At 41.6% G+C, this 16,490-nt stretch overlaps 1 protein-coding gene across 3 annotated transcripts in view; it reads right to left on the bottom strand.

Annotated features, from left to right (window-relative positions):
• The window catches only part of LOC134347212 (probable ATP-dependent RNA helicase DDX60), a 172,994-nt gene that overhangs the window by 143,960 nt on the left and 12,544 nt on the right, over positions 1 to 16,490 (bottom strand). For all 3 annotated transcript variants that reach the window (XM_063049505.1, XM_063049507.1, XM_063049506.1), the window contains exons 4-6: positions 13,993 to 14,349; positions 6,455 to 6,571; positions 4,793 to 4,957 (exon numbers count right to left, since the gene is read on the bottom strand). In XM_063049505.1, coding sequence (XP_062905575.1) covers positions 4,793 to 4,957; positions 6,455 to 6,571; positions 13,993 to 14,349 — 639 coding nt within the window. The remainder of the gene's footprint in view (positions 1 to 4,792; positions 4,958 to 6,454; positions 6,572 to 13,992; positions 14,350 to 16,490) is intronic.

Here is a 16,490-nt window from a genome sequence, read left to right as displayed (position 1 = left end):
AGCAAGAGGTTATGAAATAGGAAGGGTTTGTACAAGGAGCAGAATTTTTTTGCGTAAGCACAAAAGATTCTGCAGCTGCTGGAAATGTTGAACAGCGCACACAGAATGCTGGATCAGCACATGGGGCAGGATCTCTGGAGGAGAATAAACGTTCAATGCTTCAGGCAGATGGAAGTCCTGATAAAGGATTTTGGCTCGGAGCATTCTTTCCATAGAATTTTTTGCATGGTCTGTTTCCCAGTACTTTCTCGTTCTTCGAAAGAGTGACGTAATTCTCTATTGTAGGGTAGTTGTTAAATTAGTTTATTATGGTCAGGTGTACTGAGGTACAGTGAAAAACTTTGTTTACATGCCATTCATACAGATCATTTCATCACATCAGTACATTGAGGTTGTACAAAGGAAAACAATAACAGAATGCCGAATAAAGTGTTACACAAATAGAGAAAGTGCAGTGCAGGCAGACAATAAGCTGCAAGGCCATGACAAGGTGGATTGTGAGGTCAAGTGTCCATCTTATTGTACTCGGGGAACTGTTCAGTGCAGCAATGGGGTAGAAGCTGTCCTTGAGCCTGGTGTTACGTGCTTTCAGGCTTTTGTATCTTCTGCCTGATGGAAGGGGAGGAGGTAATAACTGTTCCTGAACCCGGTATTGTGGGACCTAAGGCTCCTGTACCACCTTCTTAATGTCAACAGCGAGGAGAGAGCATGGCCTGGACAGTGAACGTATCTGATGTGCTTTCCTTCAACAGTGCTGTTCACAGATGTGCTCAGTGTTGGGAAGGGTCAAACCTGAGATGGACTGGGTTGTGTCCAATACCCTTTGTAGGCTTTTCCATAACATATACATATTTTGATAATTAAACTTGCTTTGACACTGTCCTGGACCTACCTCTCACTGGCTAGCTCCTGCTCACCCCTTCATGTTGGCTGTCACCACTTTAAGTCTTTGACTCCAAAACACCCCTTTCCCTTCACAGATGCTGCCTGACCAACTGAGTTCCTCCAGCAGTTTGTGTTTTGCTCTGTCCATTGATCCCACACAAAGTGATTCCATTCCACAATAATTATCCTTGTGACCTATTCTCTCTGCATTCCCATCAGCTTCTACCACTCACCCACACACCAGGGGCAATGTACAGTGCACAGTTCACCTCTGAAACCACATGCCCTCAGCTCAACAGCTTGCGCAAGAACAAGCGTAGCCTAACACTGTTGAGTCTTCTGGAGTCATTTAGGTTACTGTAGAACTTAAGCATAAGAAGTCAGAGCCAAATGTATAACAAGTGTAGACAGGAAGGTAACTCAGGCAGTGGAATAACAGGCAGCCATCGATCCCAGCAGATCAGGGGTTTACACCTCTAGTGGACTGTGTCCTCTCCAGGGTGCAAACCTGGACAGGAAGATTTGAAGAACCAGCTGTTGCCCATGCAGTGGGTTCTCCCTCTCCACGTCACTGATATAGTCCAAGGGAAGGGCAAATACCGATACAGTTTGGCACCAGAGTCATCACAGTGGAGTGCTCCTCCTGTGAGATGTGGGATTTCAGGGTAGCTAATAGTTTCCCTGATGACTACATCTGCAGGAAGTCCATGCAACTTCAGCTCCGGACAGGCAAGGTCAAGGAACTCGAGATGGAGTTCAGTGTACTCGGGACCATCTGGGAGGCTGAAAATTTCATAGGTAAGTCTTTTACTGAGGTGGTCACACCCAGAGTGCAGGGTTCAAATAGCAGTTTGTCACCACCAGGAGATGTAAAGGGAGTAAGCAGTCAGTGCAGGGATATTTCCCTCAGCAACGAGTCTACCCTTTGGATACTGCTGAGAGGGATGACCTATTAGTGCACAGCAGCAGCCGCCAGGCCAGTGGCACTGTTCTCAGCTCTGAGGCTCCGCAGGGAAAGGTAGAGTCAGGTAGTGTGACCTGATAGGAGACTCGATAGTTCAGGAGACGGACAGGAGAGTCTGTGGCTGCGAAAAAGACACCAGGATCTTGTCTTGCTTCCCAGGGTGCTGGGTCAGGGATGCCTCAGACTGGCTGCAGAATATTCTCAAGAGCAGGGGTTCCCAACATGGGATCCATGGATGCTTGCTTAATGGTATTGGTCCATGGCATAAAAAAGGTTGGGAACCCCTGCTCTAGAGGGGCGTTGAGCAGCCAGAGGTTGTGATACACATTGGCACCAACGACAGGTAGAAAAGAGGACAAAGTACTGCGCAATGAGTAGAGGGAGCTTGGACGAGGCTGAGGAGCAGGACCTCCAAGGTAGTTGTTGTGTATTTAGTATTCCAGTAATCTTGTAAATGTATTGTCTAATTAAGCGTTCTTTGTTTATATAATTTGTTATGGTTATAGGTAAATATACGTGAATTGCATAAATCATGATGCTACCAAGTGATACATGCGTGCCTCGCTTGAAGTGAAAACTAAGTTACACTCACATTTCAGGTTCTGTTTTCCTTTTAATTAGTTTAATGTTTTGGAGTTACAAAACATAACAGCAGTAATCTCTGGATTACCCTCAGTGCCACCTGCTAGTCAGGGCAGGAATAGGATGATGATACAGCTGAATATACAGCTGAGGAACTGTTGCAGGGGGCAGTGTTTCAGACTTCTGGATCATTGGGATCTCTTCTGGGGGAGATATATCCTGTACAAAAGGGACGGGTTACACCTGAACCCTAGGGGGACCAATATCCTTGGAGGCAAGTTGCTAGACCTGTTGGAGAGGGTGTTAACTAATTTGGCAGGGAGATGGGAACTGGTGTGATAGGCCTGAAGATGGGGCAGTTGGGATACAATTAAATGCAGTATGTAGTGAGATTGTGAGAAAGGACAGGCAGATGCCAGGGCAAAATTGCAGTCAGTGGGATGAGTTGAAGTATAACATGAGGGCAAAATCAAAAACAGTGATGAATACAGGACTTGAAGATATTGTATTTGAATACATGCAGTAGAAGGAAAAAGGTAGATCTTGTAGCGCATTTAGAGACTGGCAGTTTTGACATTGTGGACATCACTGTGTCGTGGTTGAAAGAAGATCATAGTTGGGAACTTAGCATCCAAGCATACAAATTATATTGAAAAGACAGGCAGATAGCCAAAGTGTGTGGGTTGGCTCTGTTGGTAAAAAATGAAACTAAATCCTTGCAAAGAGGTGACATAGGACTGGAATTTGTAGAATCATCGTGGGTAGGTGGGGCTAAGAAATTGCAAAGGTAAAAAGACCCTGATGGGAGTTACAGTGCCTATAAAAAGTATACAACCCCCTTTTCATGTTTTATTGTCCTACAACATCGAATCACAGTGGATTTAATTGCGCTTTTTTGATACTGATCAACAGAAAAAGACTCTTTCATGTCAAAGTGAAAACATTTCTAAAAAGTGATCTAAATTAATTACAAATATAAAACACAAAATAATTGATCGCTTAAGTATTCACCCCCCCCCCATCTTTAATAGGATTTGCCAAATCATCGCTGGTGCAGCCAATTCATTTTAGAAGCCACATCATCAGTTAAATTAAGATCTGTTTTTGGAGACCTGTGTGCAGTTAAGGTGCTTCAATTGATTGTAATAAAAATACACCTGTATCTGGAAGGTCCAACTGCTGGCAAAGACTACACCATGAAGCCAAAAGAACACTCCAAGTAACTCTATAATAAGGTTATTGAAAAGCACAAGTAAGAAGATGGATACAATTTCCAAGTCACTGAATATCCCTTGGAGTACAGTTAAATCAATCATCAAGAAATGGAAAGCATATGATACAGCTGTAAATATGCCTAGAGCAGGCCGTCCTCATAAACTGAGTGATTGTGCAAGAAGGAGACTAGTGAGGAAGGCCATCAAGAGACCTGTGACAACTCTGGAGGAGTTAGAAGCTTCAGTGGCTGAGATAGGTGAGACAGCACATATAACAACTGTTGCTTGGGTGCTTCACCAGTTGCAGCTTTATGGGAAAGTGGCAAAGAGAAAGCCACTGCGTAAAAGCATGCAGACATGGTCAAGAGGTTCAGTTGTTCAGACCAAACATCAGAATGGGGAAGAAATGTGATCTAAGTGACTTTGATCACAGAATGATTGTTGCTGCCCGACAGGGTGGTTTGAGTATCTCAGAAACTTCTGATCTCACACAACAGTCTCTAGTGTTTTCAGAGAATAGTGCTTGAAACAAAAAGCATACAGTGAAGCACCTTGTTAATGAGAGAGGTCAGAAGAGAATGGCCAGACTAGTTCAAGCTGACAGGAAAGTGCCAGTAGCTCAAATAGCACTGTCACAGTGGTGTGCCAAAGAGCACCTCTGAATGTACAAAACATCAGAGTCGAACCTGCAAGTGGATGGGCTACAGCAGCAGAAGACCACCAATTCTAGGTACAGGATATAGGTACAGAAAAGTGGCTACTGAGGTAGGTCTATGACTCTATAACTTCCCAAAATGCATTACATTGCACTGACTCCCTTTGGCATCTGTCTTCTCCCTGTAGCACATGTTCTTTAACTCAGGCAGCATCCTTTCCAAAATCTCCACATCCTTTCTGTTATTGGGCAATGAGAACTGAATGCATTATTCCAAGTATGGTCTAACCAGCTGCAACATAACTTTATGACTCTTGAACTCAATGCCTCGATTAAAAAAGGCAAGCATGCGTTTTGTATTCTTTATGACCCTCTCAATTGTGCAGCCACTTTCAGGGAGCTATGAACTTGGACCCCAAGATCCCTCTGTACATCAATGCTGTTGAAAGTCCTGTCATTAAACGTCACAGAATGTTAGAGAAAGAGATTCACCTCATTATTGCCTGATGCTCCAGTCTTTTCTCCTGTTGACTTGGCCATTGTCATCTTGTAGCCATAGATTTTCAGTGCCACAGAGCAAGACACAGCACACACAATTTTTCGGACATCTTCTCCTTGGGGCCACAGAAGCTTCAGGGCGGAGAAGGTCTGGTGAATCTGGGGAGGTATAATGTAGCCATCTCTCTACGTGAACATCTGTCATTTAGCCAGAACCTCACATTATATTAGGAACCTCCTCCTGCCCGTAATCCCTAATCATCCCACAACACTTTACAATGAATATAGAGAGACAAGATAAAAACAGAGACTGAAAGCTGGATAGATAGATAGATAGATAGAGAGAGGGTGCAGAGAGATAGGCAGACAGGGAGACACAGAGGAACAGACAGAGGGAGAGAGAGAGAGAGAGACAAGGAGAGAGACAGACAGAGAAAGATGAGGGTAGAGAGTGAGAGAGAGAATGACAGCCAGAGAGGGAAAGTGAAATTATAGAGAAACTGAGTTTAGCTTGCAATTTCCAGAGGTATCTGACCTGTAAGACCAGCAAACATTTTGACCCATTGATTCCATGCTGGGCACCAAGCACCTATTTATGCTAATCCTCCACAAATCCCAATTTCATTATTCTCCCATCCTACCCAAATTCCACCAATCCTGTACACACCAGGGCTCAATTAACCTACCAGCGTGCATTCAGGATGTGGGGAGCTGGAGACAGCCTGCCCTGAAGTTGGAGGACTGTGAATCAGCATTGGGAGTGGGGAACAGGGCTTGTTTTGCTTTTGTCGTTTTGTTGCTAGTTGTGCTCTGTGTTGTTCTGCTGAGCATGTGGACGTGGTATGTTGGTGCTGGAATGTGTGACGATACTTGCGGGCCGCCCCCTTTCCACAGGGCAGACTTATATTGTGTTGGTTGTTAACACAAATGGCATGTTTCACTGTATTTTTCGATGTACGTGTGATAAATTAATCTGAATCGGAGTCTGCTTCTGATATATAGAGTTAGCAAATGGTTAAATAATAAGACTATAAGATTATGATGTGATAGACTAAGCAATCAAGAGTTCCTCTTTATCGTCCAAGAGGTAAATTCCAAATGATCATAAGTCATAGGAGCAGAATTAGGCCATCCAGCCCATTGAATCTGCCCTGCCATTCCATCATGGCTGGTTTATTATCACTCTTAACTCCATTCTCCCTATACCATGTGATACCCTCACTAATCAAGATCTTATCAACATGTGCTTTAAATATATCCAATTGGCCTCCACAGCCATCTGTGGCAATGATTTCCACAGGTTCACCACCCTCTGGCTAAAGAAATTCCTCCTCATCTCTGTTCTAAAGGAACATCCTTCTGTTCTGAGGTTGACTCCCCCATCATAGGAAACATCCTCTCCATATTCACTCTTTCAATATTCGATAGGTTTCAACAAGATCCCCCCTCATTCTTCTAAATTCTAGGGAGTACAGGCCCAGAGTCATCAAACCCTTTCATTTCTGGATTCGTTCTCACGAACCTTAATCAGGAACCTTGTTCAAGATGGTATAAAACTATTGGGACAAGATTGAGACAGAAAATCTGATTTTTTGGCTCTATTTCCAGACAGTATTTTCCAGATAGATTTCCATGAGCAACAAGAAGAAATCTTACCTCACTGTGGAGAGTATCCACCAGTTTTTTTCCATCTGCAGCACCAAACACTTGCCAGTGAAACTCCGGTGCAGTTCTCAGCAGTTGCTCCTGAGCACATTTCAGATCTGCTGCCCTCTGCATTGTGGGGTGAAAAGCAGGACATTCAGTGCAGAGAGAATCAGAATCAAGCTTAATATCACCAACATACGTTGTGAAATTTGTTAACTTTACAATAAAGTACATGATAATAGTGAAAAAAGAAAACTGAATTACAGTAAGTGTGTATGTGTGTATATATACTGTATAATAGTTAAATTAAATAAGTACTGCAAAAAACGGGGGGAAAAGTAGTTAAGTACTGTTCATAGGTTCAATGTTCATTCAGAAATTGGATGACAGAGGGGAAGAAGTTGTTCCTGAATCGTTGTGTTGTTAAAACAAAACCTCTTACAACAATAATCAGTGAGGCACAGAGAGATCTGTACTTACTGACAAGTACATCAACATTGAGCCCTGGGAGGAACTTGCAGCTAACCACACCAGGTGGAGAAGCATCCTGAAATCAGGTGAGGAAAAATTCCTGAAAGCAGCAGAAGATATAGATGCTACCTTTGCAACTGAGACTGCTGCACTTGCATTAGTCTAGTCAGCCAGAGACGGTGCTGTACAAAGTGGACAGCTAGGACGCTACATCCACGGTCGACCTCAACCAACGGAGGGCCATAATGCATACTATGACAATAAAGTTAAATTGGGCTTACAACTTTGAATGCAGAATAAAGTGTAACAGTTACAGAACAGGTAGACAATAAAGTGCAAGGCCCACAACGTGGTAGACTGAGATCTATTCTACAAGAGGTCTATTTAAGTGTCTTATAACAACAGGGTTATAAGACTCTGTCCTTGCATTTGTCTTCCTTACCAATGACTTAACCTATCAGTTAATATTTAGGAAATCCTACACAAGGACTCCAAAGTCCCTTTGCACCTCTGATTTCTAAATTTTCTCCCCATTTAGAAAATAGTTTATGCCTTTATTCCTTCTAGCAAAGTGTATGACCATGCAGTACACTTCCCTGCACTGTATTTCATCAGCCACTTCTTTGCCCATTCTCCTAATCTGTCTAAGTCCTTTTGCTTCCTCAACGCTACCTGCCCCTCCACCTATCTTTGTATTGTCTGCAAAGCTGGCCACAAAACCATCAATTTTGTCATCCAGTCATTGACATATAACTGTCAAGCGAAGTGGCCCCAATACAGATTCCTGCAGAAAACCACTAATCACTGGGCAGAAAAGGCACCCTTCATTCCCATTCTTTGTCACTAAACCAGAAAAGGCCCCCTTTATTCGCACTCTTTGCCTTTTGCCAGTCATCTAATCTTCCATCCATGCTAGTATCTTTCCTATTATACCATGGGCTCTTATCTTGTCTAGAAGCCTTGTGAGCAGCACCTTGTTAAAGGCCTTCTGAAAATTCGACATCTACTGACTCTCCTTTAATAACACTCCGTTATTTCCTCTTCAGGAAACCATACTGACTTTGGCCTTGCTTTATCATGTGCCTCTAAGTAGCCCAGAACTTCATCTATAACCTCACCTCGTCTCCACACTTCTTAGCTCAATGAGCCTAAAAACATAGTCTCTTACGCGTCTTGGCAACTCCCGAAAAGACAGCAAGCAAGACGTTTATTGAAATTGTTACAATTTTACAAAATCACTTGAGCCCTAAACTGCTGGCAAGAGCTGAGAGGTTTAGATTTTACAAAAGGAACCAGTCAAAAAATGAAAGCATTTCTGAATACATTGCAGAACTGTGCAAACTTTCCCAGTACTATAACTTTAGAGATGGACTTTCTGATGCATTAAGGGACAGGCTTGTATGTGGCATGCGTAGTCAAAGCACTCAAAAGAGGCTATTATCCGAAAGAGACCTAACCTTAGAATAGGCATTGACTATTGCAATATCATTAGGGACTGCAGCAAAGGATGCAGCAGAATAACAGAAAAGGGGGTTAGTTTGTGAAATGCACGAAATGTCCCTGAATGGTGCAAAAAGCCAAAGATGTTATCAATGCACCAAGTCCTCCCATGATGCAAATCACTGTTGGTTCAAAGAAAAAGTCTGCACATATAAGGCCACATAGAGAAAATGTGCAAGGCAGACAAAAAGCACAACTGAGTGAAAAGTCTCAAACACAAAACAAAGCAAATGCATGAAGTTACCAAATGTAAAACAATCAGTCAACAGAGTCTGACAAAGGTGAACTGTATAGTATAACTGAAGCAGATCACAAAATCATCTGGATCACAATAAATGTATCTGATGTAAAGCCAGAGCCTGGCTACAACAGACTGTTTTCTAAGATAACACGAGAGAAGACCTCAGTGATGCCAGAGACTTACACAGGTGAAAAAGTGTCTCCCACAGGCAAACTGAAAATAAATGTGACATACCAGACGCAGCAATTAGAGCTCAATATATTGAAACGTGGAGGGCCAGCACTTTTCAGATGTGAATGGTTGAGAAAAATCCAACTAGATTGGCACTCAAACAAAGCTCCCAGTGTGGCATCAACACATAACTGCAGCCTAAATGGTAGCACTAACCAGAGACTGGCACAGATGCTTAATGCTAATGAGAAGGTGTTTGAGAAGGGAATAGATAAACACAACGAAGACTTGGCCAAAAGCTATTTGAGATGCCAGAAAGTTCAAAATGCACCCCCACAGGTACCATTACACACGTGGGAGTGGCTACCTTCACCATGGCAAAAAGTACATATTGACTTTGTTGGGCCATTCATGGACTCCATGTTCCTGATTGCTGTAGATACTCATTTAAAGTGGCCGGAGGTTTTAGCAATGAAATCAATCATCTCGGCAAAGACTACCTCTGCCCTACGGACTATCTTTGCCAGAAACTGCTTACCAGAACAAATTGTGACAACGGACTACAATACATGTCAGAAGAATTCTGATTGTTCATGAGAAAAATGGCAACAGACATTTCACGTCAGCTCCCCACCACCCAGCAACATATGCTTTAGCTGAAAGGTTTATCCAAACCTTCAAGAAGTCTTTCTTTTCAAATCTTTTTATTGTTATATACAGGAAAAATAACATGAGTACATTGAAGTAACAACACTTACAATGCCTCAAAAAAAATTATCTTAAAGATTGAAAAAAAATTTTGTGATAACAAAAAAAACCTACTAAGCAGAAAAGTGAGAAAGAAAAAGAACCCATTAGGTGTACAACCCCGGAGTCATGCGTCATACAAAAAGCTTCTAAAAATAAACATCAAACCGCCAGCAAGAAAATATACTAAAAAAATTTACAATTAGATCGTGAAAAAATTATATCAATTGACTCAAATGATAATAACGAGCAAATGAGCCCCATCTTTTCTCAAAAGCAAATAAAGGTTCAAAGGTTCAACTTCTAATTTTCTCCAAACTAAGACATAGCATCGCTTGAGAGAACCATTGTGACAAAGTGGGAGCTGATGTATCCTTCCACTTCAACAAAATGGCCCTCCTAGCTATCAATGTAACAAATGCAATAACATGTTGGTCAGACACAGAAATACCATGAATATTTTGAGGAACTATTCCAAAAAGCACAGTTAATTTATTAGGTTGTAAATTAATTTTAAGTACTTTAGAAATTGTTGAGAAAACCAACTTCCAGAACTGTTACAATATAGAACAAGACCAAAACATATGTGTCAGTGTAGCTATCTCAATTTTACATCTATCACAATGACTATCAACATTAGGAAAGATTTTAGAAAGTCTCTCCTTTGTCAAATGATAATTATGTACAATTTTAAATTGAATCAATGAGTGGCTAGCACAAATTGAAGAAGAGTTAACCAACTTCAATATCCGCATCCAATCCTCTGTCATAAAAGTCAAATTAAGTTCCTTTTCCCAATCCTGTTTAATCTTAGATAAAGGACGCTTATCCCATTGTAATAATAAATTATAAATTCTTCCAAAAGAACCCTTAATCAGACTCATAATAGTATCTAACAGGTCAGCCTCCAATATGTAAGGAAAATTACTTAAATATTTTTGTAAAAAATATCTAACTTGAAGGTATTGCAGAAAGTGTGAGTATGAAAGAGAATATTTATCAATTAATTGTTCAAAAGACATCAATCTATCTTCTTTAAATAAATCCAAAAAAGAATTAATACCTTTATTTTTCCAAAGTAAAAAAATTGGATCACTCAAAGAAGGCTTAAAAAAGTAATTTCGGTAAATTAAACTACAAAGTTTAAATTTTTTAAGATTAAAAAAATTGCGGAACTGGAGCCAAATTTGTAAAGAATACTTAATCACAGGATATAGGTTTAAATTAACAACTTTACCTAATTGCATAGGTAAAGGAGCTCCCAATAACAAGGTTAAACAAAACTGTTTTACAACTTTCAGTTCCAGGTCTACCCAAATTGGCCGATCACTCTTATCAACCCAGTACAACCAAAAAGACATATATCGCACATTAACAGCCCAATAATACATTCTGAAATTAGGCAAAGCAAGACCTCCATCCTTTTTCAATTTTTGTAAATGACATTTACTAATTCTTGGTCTTTTATTATTCCAAATAAAAGATAAAATAATAGAATCAATCCGATCAAAAAACTTCCTAGTCAAAAAAACAGGAATATTCTGAAATAAATATAAAAATTTCGGTAAAATCGTCATTTTAACTATATGAATACGACCAACAAGTGAAAATGTAAGTGGACTCCATCCATTAAATAAATACTTCATAGAGTCTACTAAGGGAACAAAATTAGCTTTGTAAAGATCCTTATATTTCTTAGTAATTATAATACCTAAATATCTAAAAGAGTCTGAAACTTTAAAAGGAGTATTATCATCTATAGAGACAGAATCATTTAAAGGAAACAATTCACTTGTACTAAAATTTATTTTATATCCTGAAAAACCTCCAAATTCATTAAATAATTTTAGCAAGGCAGGAATGGATTCATCAGGGTTAGATATATAAACCAATAAATCATCAGCATAAAGAGAGACCTTATGCATGGTCTCATTCACAAAGATCCCATGGATATTTTTAGCCTCACGAAGAGCAATAGCAAGGGGTTCTAATATTAAATTAAAGGACTTAATGGACAGCCTTGCCTTGTCCCCTGTGAAAGCTGAAAAACCTTCAAGAAGTCCATTAAAGATTGGACAAGGAGGACATTTCTCTACACCACAAGGTGGACAACTTCCTTTTTGTGTATCGGAACCATGTTCATGCGACAACAAATCAAACACCTGTAATGCTGTTCATGAGCAGGAATCTGAGATCTCACATAGACCTCCTGAAACCAGATCTACAGAGGGAAGTGCAGAATAAACAATTCAGTCAGTTGCCAAGTGAAGCAGAAAGGACCTTTGAGATTGGACAGGAAGCCCTGGTGATGATTATGGAGAAGACAAATGGACACCCAGCAGGATAGCTGCAGGAACTGGACCACTGATGTGCACAGTTGATGTTGGAGATCAGACATGGAGATGTCATGTGGACCAGATACCGGATGCTCAACCGAAGAACACACCTGAGTTGATTGCATCCAACAAGACTGACACATTACAGTCACTGGCCTTACCTCTCAGAGAAGATGCCACTGACAGCAGAAACGGAGAATGACGTCTTAGACAAGAAACTTACCAAACCTGTTGCCACTCCCCAGGCCCAGAGGCGCTATCCTGAAAGAAGCAGAGCGCTACCCAAAAGACTCAACCTTTAGAACTGTGAAGTTAGTTATGGACTGTTATTATGAAAGCATGTTTATTTTTAATTAGACCATAAGATATAGGAGCAGAGGTCGGCCATTTGGCCCATCAAGTCTACTCCACCATTCAATCATGGGCTGATCCAATTCTTCTAGTTATCCCCACTCCCCTGCTTTCACCCCATACCCTTTGACGCCTTGGCTAATCAAGAACCTATCTATCTCTGCCTTAAATACACCCAATGAATTGGCATCCACAGCCGCTTGTGGCAACAAATTCCACAGATTTACCACCCTCTGACTAAAGTAAATTCTCCGCATCTCAGTTCTAAATGGATGTCCTTCAATCCTGAAGTTGTGCGCTCTTATCCTAGAAAATAACTTTGTCATTGCTAATCTGTTCAGGCCTTTTAACATTTGGAATGTTTTTACGATAACCCACCTCATTCTCCTGAACTCCAGGGAATATAGCCTAAGAGCTGCCAGACGTTCCTCATACAGTAACCGTTTCGTTCCTGGAATCATTCTTGTGAATCTTCTCTGAACCCTCTCCAATGTCAGTATATCCTTTCTAAAATAAGGAGCCCAAAACTGCACACAGTACTCCAAGTGTGGTCTCACAAGTGCCTTATAGAGCCTCAACATCACATCCCTGCTCTTATATTCTATGACTGCCAACATTGCATTCGCCTTCTTCACGACCAACCCAACCTGGAGGTTAACCTTTAGGGTATCTTACACAAGGATTCCCAAGTCCCTTTGCATCTCTGCACTTTGAATTTTCCCTCCATCTAAATAATAGTCTGCTCATTTATTTCTTCCACCAAAGTGCATGACCATACACTTTCCAACATTGTATTTCATTTGCCACTTGTTTGCCCATTCCCCTAAACTATCTAAGTCTCTCTGCAGGCTCTCTGTTTCCTCAACACAATCCGCTCCTTCTCCTGTCTTTGTATCATCGGCAAATTTAGCCACAAATCCATTAATACTGTAGTCCAAATCATTGACGTACATCGTAAAAAATAGCCGTCCCAACACCGACCCCTGTGGAACTCCGCTGGTAACCGGCAGCCAGCCAGAATAGGATCCCTTTATTCCCACTCTCTATTTTCTGCTGATCAGCCAATGCTCTACCCACGCTAGTAACTCTCCTGTAATTCCATGGGCTCTTATCTTGCTAAGCAGCCTCATGTGTGGCACCTTGTCAAAGGCCTTCTGAAAATCCAAGTACACCACGTCTACTGCATCTCCTTTGTCTACCCTGCTTGTAATTTCCTCAAAGAATTGCAGTAGGTTTGTCAGGCAGGATTTTCCTTTCAGGAAACTATGCTGGTTTTGGAATATTTTGCCATGTGTCTCCAGGTACTCCGTAATCTCATCCCCAACAGTTGATTCCAACAAGTTCCCAACCACTGATGTCAGGCTAACAGGTCTATAGTTTCCTTTCTGCTGCCTCCCACCCTTCTTAAATAGCAGAGTAACATTTGCAATTTTCCAGTCATCCGGTACAATGTCAGAATCTATCTAATATGGGTTTATGAAAGGGAAATTGAATGTTTTGTACATATACAGTTTGATGTTGCATTAATCTTGGGGGGGGGGGAGAAATGTAATGTATGTTTCGATTTCTTTTATGCACTATGTATTGATCTGTTCTCTGTGAATGTGCATTGTTTTTTCTCTCTCTCTCTCTCTCATTACAATGTGAATACACCAGTTAAAGCCAGCTCCCACGTGCATGCTTTTATTTAATTGATATGTAGTTGTGCACAGACACAACGGTAAGTTTACCTGCTGAAACACAGAAATTAATAATGCGTTGCTGGTCTTGTGATACCCATTCACTCTGAGAATGTCCTGGTTGATTCCTGATGTAAGGACCACATTAATTCCATTCCCCAGTGTGTGAATCATCAGCGTGTGGAACAGTGCGGTGGGAGCATATGGCCCCTTTTCTCCTGGGTTAGCTGTTTCAGAAATCATCACAAAGTACGGGTGGTTCTCGTCCAAGAAGGCCTTCCATTTGGGATCTAAACAGCTAGAGAACTCCGTGTGGACTGGGATATCTGTGTTGTGCTGAAGGTGGAGAATCAGTGCCTCACGGATTGAGAGGCACAGGCAACTTCGGTTCCAAATACATTCAACATCCTGGGAAGAGAGGGCAGACAATTACTGAACAAAGATTGATGGCGTTAATACTGTGGAAGATTACCCAAGGACAGAGGGGGTTCTAAATCAGTTGCAGAAATTGGCGGAGAATGGCAATTAGAGCTTTATCTAGAGAAGTGTGAGGTGTTGCATTTTGGGCGATCCAACATTGTGTGCAATTCTGGTCACCTTCCTACCACTGTCAATAAGGTTGAAAGAGTGCAGAGAAAATTTACAAGGATATTGCCGGGTCTTGAGGTCCTGAGTTATAGAGAAAGATTGAAAAAATTAGGACTTTATGCCCTGGAGTGTAGAAGAATGAGGGGAGATTTGATAGAGGTATACAAAATTCTGACGGATATAGATAGGGTGGAATCAAGTAGGTTTTTTTTCAACTGAGGTTGAGTGGGACTACAACTAGAGGTCATGGGTTAAAGGTGAAAGGTGAAATATTTAAGGCAAACACTAGGGGGAACTTCATGAAAAGGGTGGTGAGAGTGTGGAACAAGCTGCCAGTGGAAGTGATAGATGAGAGAGTGATTTCAACATTTAAGATAAATCTGGATAGATACATGGATGGGAGGGGTATGGAGGGTTATGGTCTGGGTGCAGGTCCATGGAACTAGGTAGATTGATGGTTTGGCATGGACTAGATGGGCTGAAGGACCTGTTTCTGTACTGTAGTGTTCTATGGCTCTGTAAAGGGACAGTGCACAATTAATGGCAAGATCATTAACAAGAGGGATTTTGGGAACAAAGTCCATAGCTCTTTAAAAGAGTTCACACAAGTTGATAGGTTGCTAAAGAGGCCAATTGTTAAGCTTTTCTATATTAGTCATAACATATACGTGGCAAATAAGGTAAATCATTAGTCTTTGATACTTAATAAACTAATAAACTTTCATTCCCTTGGATCAAAGAGGCAGTTAAGAAACAGCACTATACGAGAGTTTGAACTCATCAGACCATAAGACAATAAGACATAGGAGCTAATTAGGCCTTTCAGCCCATTGAATCTGCTTCAATGTTCCATCATGGCTGATTTATAATGTGCACCGATATCTTCTATAAACCCACCAATTACCATGTTTTTTTCCACCCTCTCTCCTATAAAAATGCCATTCTGTTTTCTCAGTTCCTTTGTCTCCAATACATCTGCTCCCAGGATGAGGCTTTCCTTTCCAGGACATCAGAAGTGTTCTCTTCAAAGAATGGGTTTCCTTTCCTCTACCATTGATGCTGCCCTCACCAGCATCTCCTCTATTTCCTGGACTACCGCACTCACTCCATCTACCTGCTGGCTAAACAAGGATAGCGTTCCTCTTGTCATCACCCAACAATCCATGAGCCTCCACGTCCAAGACATCATTCTCCATAACTTCCACCATCTTTAACGGGATCCGACCACCAATCGCTTCTTTACTTCCCCACTACTCTCTGCTTTCTGCAGGGACCACTCCCTCCATGATTCCCTTGTCCATTCATTCTTCCCCACTATTCTCCCTCCTGGCTTTTATCCCTGCAAGCAACAGAAGTGCTATACCCACCCATTCACCTCCTCCCTCATCTCCATTCAGGACCTTCCAGGTGCAGTAACACTTTACTTGCAAATTTGTTGGGGTTGTCCACTGCACCTGTGCTCCTGATGAGGCTTTCTCTAAATTAGTGAGACCCAAAGTAGACTGACAGACCACTTTGTGGATCACCTTTGCTTTATCTGCAAAAAGGGTAATTTCCCAGTGGCCAACCATCTTAATTCTTATCCCCATTCCCATTCCAACACATCAGTCCAGGGCCTCCTCTTCTGCCACAAAAAGGCCACTCTCAGATTGGAGAAGCAACACCTCATATTCCAAAAAATGCTGGTGAATGCAGCAGGCCAGGCAGCATCTCTAGGAAGAGGTACAGTCGACGTTCTGGGCTGAGACCCTTCGTCAGGACTAACTGAAAGAAGAGATAGTAAGAGATTTGAAAGTGGGAGGGGGAGGGGGAGATCCGAAATGATAGGAGGAGACAGGAGGGGGAGGGATGGAGCTAAGAGCTGGAAAGTTGATTGGCAAAAGGGATATGAGGCTGGAGAAGGAAGAGGATCATGGGACGGGAGGCCTAGGGAGAAAGAAAGGGGGAGGGGGGGAAGCCCA

The sequence above is a fragment of the Mobula hypostoma genome, chromosome 5 (assembly GCF_963921235.1).
Source record: "Mobula hypostoma chromosome 5, sMobHyp1.1, whole genome shotgun sequence".
In the NCBI taxonomy this organism is placed as follows: Eukaryota; Metazoa; Chordata; class Chondrichthyes; order Myliobatiformes; family Myliobatidae; genus Mobula; species Mobula hypostoma.
This window is presented reverse-complemented; position numbering and strand designations above follow the sequence as displayed.